Consider the following 8,822-nt stretch of genomic DNA (forward strand, 5'->3'; position numbering starts at 1 on the left):
TATTCGTTAATTCAATTACAGACTGTCTTTCTGCGCGATGAGTATTGATATAATTAATTGATTTACACATACATATATACACACTTCTGCCAAACAAATTTATATTGAAAATGTGCCAATTGTTTTTTTATATCTTTGTAGATATCGTACGTTTTTTACTATCTCTCGAACGTCATATCTTTGTATGATAGTTTTTAAATCGTTAATATGTATTTTCTTAAAAAAACAATATAAAGAGAAATTAAGAAGAGAGAGAGATACGAAAAACGTTTCTTGATTCTATTCATCTATTCTATTCATTATCATGCATCTATATCCGTTATTATAATAATAATGAAATAATGTTTTCTTTGTCTCGAGAGATTTCTATAAATATCTTATAAGTTTATTCTTTTATTTTGAATCAATTAATTTCTTTTTTTTTTTTTTTTTTTTTTTTGTAACTTTATATAAGTATCACGCGTTTCTCTCTCTCTCTCTCTCTTTATCATAAATCTCACTTTGAGAAATAACTCCAGGGATTATAATTATTATCTTTTTTGCAAATATTTTATTCAAATATCGGCGATACTCCACTGCATCTAACTGTGATGAAATCGTTCCTCGAACGAATTAATATACTCATGAATTATATTAAAAATATCTTTTTTTATAATTAATTTATATTGATATTTTTTTAGAATACTTTTATTATAAAATATTTACTTAGATTTATCAATAGACTCGATTGTAAATATGTTTAGGTGCAATGGAAATGAATTGTTGCTTATAAAAATGTGAAAATTTGTAATTCGAGAATCCGAACTTCGGCTCAGATTGGAGAAATTCGAGTAAGATCGAATTTGCAATACTTTCGTATTATTCGAGAATTTTAACTTTAACTAATCATTTCGATTATTATTTCGAGCAGATCTAAACTATCGCTCATGTTTTAAAAATTTTAAAAGTTTCTTGAACAATACAAGATAAAGTATTGAGATCTCATTTAATTTTATTCAAACTTCCATTTGACCCGAGCCCGATCCGAGGCAATTTTGCGCATCTTTAGTTGTTTGGTATAATTGTTGAGCTTCTTAGATATATATCTATGTTTTCATAGTGCCTAATTTCCATTGTTCTGCCAATAATCGCGTCTATTTGACAAGCTATTGTTGAAGAGCATCGTGTTTGCGAATGATTTTGCGAAAAATGATTAGTTTTTTTTAATTTTATTTCTTTTTATTTCTTTAATTTTTATCTTAGTTAAAAAGGATGTCTTTTTTTTTTAACACATCTTTCTTTTCAACCCTATTTTTTTATTAGTTTGGTACGCAAGCTTAATTTTTTCTACACTATTTTCATTCCCTCTCGAGCAAATTGTTATTTGTTCTTGTTATTTGTAACGTAGATAGACGAAGATGGCGAGAAATATGCAAGCTGACAGTATTGATGGTTTAACCCTTTGGGGACGCCACTTTTTCTATAAGAGTATCACATGATAGTAAATATAAAAAGTCAAAAAAAAAAAAAAAAGAGAGCGCGAATGTTTTGCAATTCGATTGATGTATTTTTATTATAGAGAAAATATATATGTCTATTTATTTTTGTTATAAAAAATTCTCATTGACGTGGGATTGAATATAAAACGACTACCTGGAAATATACCGGCCTTCGACCGCAAAGGGTTAATTCACGAAAAAAAGTGCTTCCTGAGTGCGACTAAAACAGCCTTAGGCTGTCCTGGTATCATTTTGGACCAATTCGCTTCTTTTTTCTATCCCTATATCGTTCGTTTCTTTGTTGTTTGTATTTTTCGATTATTTCGTGATATGTGAAATGTTTGGCCATCACGACTTCTATCATGCAATCGTTATAAAAAATTAAAATTAAATAAAAATCGATGTATTTTCAAAATGTTTTTTTAAATTTTCTTAAAAATTGAAGAAAGAGAATGTCTCAAGAAAGGAAAAGAATGTATAGACTTTGACTATAATTATGAATATTATAAATTTTTTAAAATATTGTTAGTTTATTATATATATCTATCAAAGATAGTATTAATATTTTAATAATATTTTTTAATTTAAATTTAAAATAATTATATCAGAATTAATTTTTATAAGAAAATATTTAAAAATAAATTTTTCAAATTTTTTTATAATGTTGATAATATAGGTTTAATTTAAAAAGAGATGAATAGTTTAAAAAAATACAAGTCTTATAATTTCAATTTTAATTAATTCTAATAAAAAAATATAAATATAATCGATATCATTTTTATATTTTTATATTTTATAAAATTTGTTGAAAATTTTGATTTATTTAAAAATTTGCAAGAAAATAAAATAGAAATATATTAGAAACTATAAAAGATATAAGATATAGAATGTAAAAAAAAGTTGTTTCCACTCTAAATAAGAAAATAAAAAAAGAATCCATGCATAATTTACAAACCTATCAAATTTTAAAAAAATAGAAATTTTAAAATTTTGAATGAAATGAATGGACAAAAAGTCAATTTATCGTTGTCTTACTGAATTTGAAAATAAACTATTGTAATAAACAAACTAATCAATTATTTAAATCAAAATATTTCATTTTCATCTGTATGAATGATCTCATATAGATCCGCCACTTTTCTGTTTTAGATCTCTTAAATCTAATCTATTTTTAGATCTCTTATAACGAAATTATGTTCGAGTTCTATATATTAACAAAATATTCACATTCGTTTTTATGATATATTATTCAATGATATCTCTTTCTCAATTTTTGTATCTGAATTCAAGAAATATTCATCGAAATATTCATCCATGCGAGAAAATATTATTATGAAAAAAAAACGAGATAATCGAAATCCCTCCTTCCCGATGGCGTGATAGAAGTTGATGTATGGTTCGGTTCTGATGGAGCATGTGATATGTGTTTTCCAGGGTACAGCAAAACCTGCATGCCTACTGTAAGACAGATAATTGACTGTCTTGTTGCTGCTCGACCCATGCCAATCCGATGCGGCTCCTGCCTTACTGCTAAATGTTCTAATACTGCTACTAACAATCGCGATAGTAATGGCGTTAGTAGCACGGCTAACAGCAACAACATCGACAACTACATCAACAACAACAAGAATTTACACGCCTACGAGAATATTCAGAGCTTTAGTATACGCGAAAATATTCCTATTAGTTGCGCGATTAATCGTGATTAGAATTTTCGTGCAGTGCTGGGGAAATTTGATGAATCTTTTCCATCTCGAATCACAATTTAAATTTTTGCTGAAATTTGTTAGAATAGAGAAAATAAATTTATTAATAATATTTTTTTTTAATCGTAAAACAATTATTAATAAAAAATTTATTTTCTTTTTTGTTGTAAGTTAAAAAATTAGTTTAAAAATTTGTAAGATAAATTTTAATGGAATTTTTATGAATTTATCAATTTATTGATTTTTTATTTAAATTATTTAAAAATATCGTTTTGAATAGTGTTTTATTAATTTTTTATTAATATTAATTATTAACATTATAAGTTATCTGCAAACAAATTTAATATTTTTATTAACGTATTTTATAGAGAAAAAGTATGTGAAATATTTTATAAAAATATATGTTTTATTTGTATATACTTTTTAGTATTTTTTAGAAACAGAAATTCTTTTAGATTAAAAGTACAAATTATAGTGGTTATATAGGAAAAAGAATTTTTAAAATTTTTATCTTTTCAATATTAAAATTATAAAAATTGAAGATTTATCGTACCTAGATTAATATAAGATTCAAAAGTTTTAAAGAATATTTGTGAATTGGAATTGCTTTTCTGAAGTACAAGTATAGTATAGATAATATTTTTAAATTTGAAAAAATGGAACTATTTTTTTTTAAACAAAAAAAAAAAATGAAAAGAAAAAATACATATGTATATATCTTAATATTTATCTTGATCGAAAGATATCAAGATAATATCTTTTTATTAATTCTTATTATCAATGATTTAATGTTAAGCAAATAATTTAATTATAATCACATTCTATTATTGATTTATATAGAATTTATTGTTGGTTTGTACAATTAAATTAATTAAAAAAATTAAAACTCGTTTCGAATACTATTATCCCCAGCACTGCTTGCTAATTGGAAAAATTTTGCAATTTTTTGATTCTTTTCTTTCGTACTCAAATCATATTTTTTAACGTTAGAATTTCATACATTTTTTTTGCACCATTAATGTTAAAAAAATGGTGTCAAATTTGATAATTATATTATATCTCACAATTGTTCCAAAAGAAATTATCTGCAAAGAAAATTATTAAATTTTATATAAAACTTATATAAAAAATTAATTAAAAAATTTTTTACAATTTATATTAATAAATAAATTTATAAATGATATTATTTTTTTTATTATTAAAAATTCACAAAATATTTCAAATTCTATCATTGTATGAATTTGTGAATACACAAGCACATAAAAGCTTGTTAAAAGGCATGTATTTAAATATTAAAAAAAAAAAAAAAGAAAGAAATACTATTTAATATCTGGCACGTTATCAATGTAATAAGATCATTATTTTCATTTTTTATAAAGATTTAAACAAAGCTTAAAAAGGAAAAATAAAAACAAATAATCATAAAATTGCTTCTATCAATAACATTTATTGAATTATTATTATAAAATAAAGAAACATATATTAAATTATTAACTTCATTTATTTAAAAAAAAAGATTACATATTATTATTATTATTTTTTTTTCACAATATATTGTTATTTTCTCATAATAAATAATAAATCGTATAAATTATGTGTTTATTATAATTGTAGTTATGTCGCAATATTTGCAGCAATCTCTAATTGTAATAGATGTTCAATGATGCATTAATTAAAAATAATTTTTGCTTTGGTACTTATTTCGGACAATTTACAAATGTTGTTTCGAAATGAAATCAATGGTCATGCGGACACGCAATAAAACATGCAGGTCAAAATTATATATAATCAAATAGTGATTATAATACATAAAGCTGCATCCTCATTACAGCAATAAAAATAAAATTTTTCTTGCTTGATGTTGTTACATGTTATAAAAAAATATCTAATAAATTGAAAAAACTTTTTGCTTCAATGAGGACGTTGCTTCATATTTTATATATGAAATTTAAAACTTTTGCCTTTTACTTTTTTATTTTGTAAAATATTAATTAAACATAATAAATGTTAATTGTGATTTCTAAAGTAATTCGAAAAAAAAATCGAATTATAAGATTTATTCGTATGTTTTGTTAAATAGAAAACAATTTTATCAGAAAAATTTTAATATTGTATTTTATTACTATTGTAAAATATGTGTGATTTTTGTGAGCAGCAAAAGATTTCGATTTAGCGTCCCTTGGATATAAGAACGGATTTATAAAAAAAAATTAAAATAATCAATATATATTTTATATACGTTAGCAAGAACGAAAGAATGAAAGAATGAATGAAAAAGAAAGAATGTTAGAAATTGAATAAACGCGAAAGAAATTCGACGTGTTTGAATCATCATTATATTTTAAAAAAAAAATTTTCTTTTTTAATTACAGTCGAGAAGATTGTTTATAAAGATTATGAGTATCTAAATATTCTAAATAGTTGAATTTCAATTTTTTCATCTAGCATTGTTTAATACATTAACGACCTTAATATAATATTTAAGTGATACATATATTCTTCCATGACTAAAATTAAAAATAAATAAAAATAAAACTAAAAATAATAATTTATATTATTTATCATTAATTATAATTAAATATGATATTTAATTCACAATTATTTTATATTTCTATTTTTATTTCAATTACAAAACTTTTATGAATTTTTCATTATCGGTCGCTAATGTGTTAATTTATTAACTTATAATACACTGAACTTTACACTCTAATGGATTTATATATGTTATCTTATTAATTAATAATTATTAACATGATAATTATTTTTAATGAATATGAAATAATATTTAAAATTTAAAATTTAAAAAAAAAATTTTTTTCGAATAATTATTATTAAAAAATAATTGAAAAAAAAATCTGTCTACATGCAATAAGAAATTATAACGATTATAGCATCTTCGAAAACATTAATGAATTTATTAGAAGTTTGCAAAATAATTAAAAGTTAAAAAGACTTTATCTTTTATAAAAAATATCTAATGAGTTTTTAAAGAATTAAAATTCATCTGTTAGTTTATTGACTGCAAATTTAATAAAATTGTTCGATGTGATTTCTGGATTAGAACGAATTTTATTAATATATATCATGAATCACATTAATTTTCATAAATAATTAAATATCCAATGATTTTAAGGATCTCGATTTAAAACAAATAAAAGTATATAAAAATACTGAAACTTACTTATTGAACTATTGAAAATTAAAGGAAACGAGACATAGATAGAAATAATTTTATTTCTATCATATCATCACTTCATTCTGTCTTCATCTTTCTTCATTTATTAATGTAAACTTAATAAATAAGCTTCATTTTTATATATTAATTTTTGTATTTATATTGATCTCTAGAATCAATCTTCCAAAGAAATGTCAACTCTACTCTATATTAACACTTCATATATAAAACAAAAATATTTATTTCGTTTTCTCATTTATCAGTAGAAATATTGATTTAATTTACCAGTAGAAAATATATCTCTTAATATACATATATATCATATATTATAAATACAGAATTAAAATTAAAAAATAAATAATAGTTCTTAAATATAGAATTCCATATTTCCAATCTTTTTTATTTGTTTTATTCAATCATTTTTTCATATGGTTAATAACTTATAATTAACAATAATTTTCAATAATAATAAATCAACAGAACATTTTATGAGCAACTATATTATAATAATTTTTAGAATTAATTTCGTTAAAAATATTTATATTTTTTCAAAAACAAAAAATCTCAGAAATTCATTTTCAAAGATTTAGTAATCCTAATATTAAAAAGATTTTGTGGATTTAAATACTTTTATATACTTATATATCTCATTATTTGTTGATTATTTAAAGCAAGATAAATCTATTGGAGTGCAAAAATCAAGTGTTATAATTCTTTGTTTAATAATAATATAATAATAATATGATTAGTAATCGCCAAAAAAATCTTCCATCAAATAATCAAGCGAATAATTTTATTTTTCTTAAGTTCAATTAATTAAATATATTTAGTTGCGATTCAATAAAAAAAAGTTAAAATAGAATTTAAGATTTGATATTAAATTTTATTATAATTGTGTAATTGCGTAATTTATTTGGCGATCTCTCATTTAAATGCCAAGCAATTCCAAGTCATCTTTAATAATATATTTATTTTAAAAGATTATTGAATCAATTACATAGCAAATTTTATTGATAAAATTATCATCAATATTAAAATGACGATATTTGTTTCTTCAAATGAATATTTCTTTTAAATGAATATTTTACCATTTTAATCTTTTATTTTGTAAAAAACATTCCATTATCGATGGTCGATGTGACGTATCCCAATAATATTATCAATAAATATATTCCAGCTTAAGAGCAACTTAAAAAAAAAAAATAAATAAACAAATAAAAATAAAAAAATATAAAAAATTCACACGCATAGTTCGCACGTTGTATATGTTTGTATATTATGTTAATCTCCGATAATAGTGATTGTTATAACATATATATCTGTGAAAGATAAATAAACATGTAAAAGAAGATCAATAAATCAAAAACAAAAAATTATATTTTATTGATGCTAAAATTGCTTCATCTTTATCTATTATTTACAATTTATTATTTTACAATTAATTCTCTCTAATCAATACCTTTTTAGATTAAACCTTGATATGGATTATTTTGACGTGATCCCAGAATTGTAGAAACAAAAAATTTTAACGAAGAATAAAATTAAGGTAAATTTTCTTTAATATATCTTATTTGAAATATTTCTTTTATTAAATCAATAACTAATATAGTTTTTTATTTAACTATCTTAATTTATCATAGAACGGTAACATCTGAACACGTTCTCTTTTCTTATAAATTTAAATTTAAATTAATGCTTCTGATGTTACTGTTCGTTTAAATTACATCATATTGTCTTATTAATTATACAAATCATCGAAATTTAAAAAAAAAATTTTTTTAAAATATATACAATTTTCCTTCTAATGAATTAATATTAACTCTAAGCAAATAGATTTAGATTAAACTAATTATATAATGATCGTAAAAAAGATATTTTTACATTATACACAAATTAAATTATCTTATGTTTTCTCTTATGTTTGAATGTTTTTTTTTTTTTTACATAAATCATTTTACATTTATTATTTTACATCTTTTTCTTTAATAAAAATAAGGAAAACATTAAAAGACCCAGAATCCATCCTATAATCACAAAAAATCCTGTGAATATTTCTGGTTTATCAATAGAAATTCCTTTTTGCATAACTTTCCTTAATGATATTCCTGGCATTGTCACAGGCATACTTAATCCAAACCACCGAAGACCTATTGGCATTGCTTCAATCGGCCATATTAGTCCTAGAAAATATCAAGAATTTCTGAATAAGTATTATGTATATTTTTTTCATTCAAATCTAATTTTTTCTTATTCTTTTTTTTTTTTGTATACATTCCAAGTTTTTCGTTTTATAAAAATTAATTTAACAAGAATTTAATAAAATATTAAACATATACAAAATAAATATTAAAAATTATATAATACAAAAATACAAATTATAATTAAAAATTAAATTATTTAAATAAATATATTTGTTTTATTTTAATATATATATGTTTTAATTTAATTTAATATAATATAATA

General features: G+C 21.3%; 2 protein-coding genes across 7 annotated transcripts in view; one reads left to right on the forward strand and one right to left on the reverse strand.

Annotated features, from left to right (window-relative positions):
- Window positions 1-8,822, forward strand: part of LOC102675599 (nicotinamide/nicotinic acid mononucleotide adenylyltransferase 1) — a 52,739-nt gene that overhangs the window by 6,616 nt on the left and 37,301 nt on the right. For 2 of the 6 annotated variants that reach the window (XM_031511387.1, XM_031511386.1), the window contains exon 6: window positions 2,913-3,274. The exons of 1 other annotated variant lie outside the window; for it this stretch is intronic. In XM_031511387.1, the coding sequence (XP_031367247.1) occupies window positions 2,913-2,942 (30 nt within the window). In that variant the 3' untranslated portion in view covers window positions 2,943-3,274. Of the gene's footprint in view, window positions 1-2,912; window positions 3,275-7,826; window positions 7,906-8,822 lie in introns of those variants that run through there. 3 more of the 6 variants (XM_031511391.1, XM_031511388.1, XM_031511389.1) reach the window with 3 other exon arrangements.
- LOC102673909 (ABC transporter G family member 20-like) overlaps window positions 8,301-8,822 on the reverse strand; it is a 47,650-nt gene continuing 47,128 nt past the window's right edge. Inside the window, exon 15 of the mRNA XM_006617518.2 lies at window positions 8,301-8,539. Within this exon, the coding sequence (XP_006617581.1) occupies window positions 8,328-8,539 (212 nt within the window). The 3' untranslated portion in view covers window positions 8,301-8,327. The remainder of the gene's footprint in view (window positions 8,540-8,822) is intronic.

Source organism: Apis dorsata, unplaced genomic scaffold (assembly GCF_000469605.1).
Source record: "Apis dorsata unplaced genomic scaffold, Apis dorsata 1.3 scaffold_311, whole genome shotgun sequence".
NCBI lineage: Eukaryota > Metazoa > Arthropoda > Insecta > Hymenoptera > Apidae > Apis > Apis dorsata.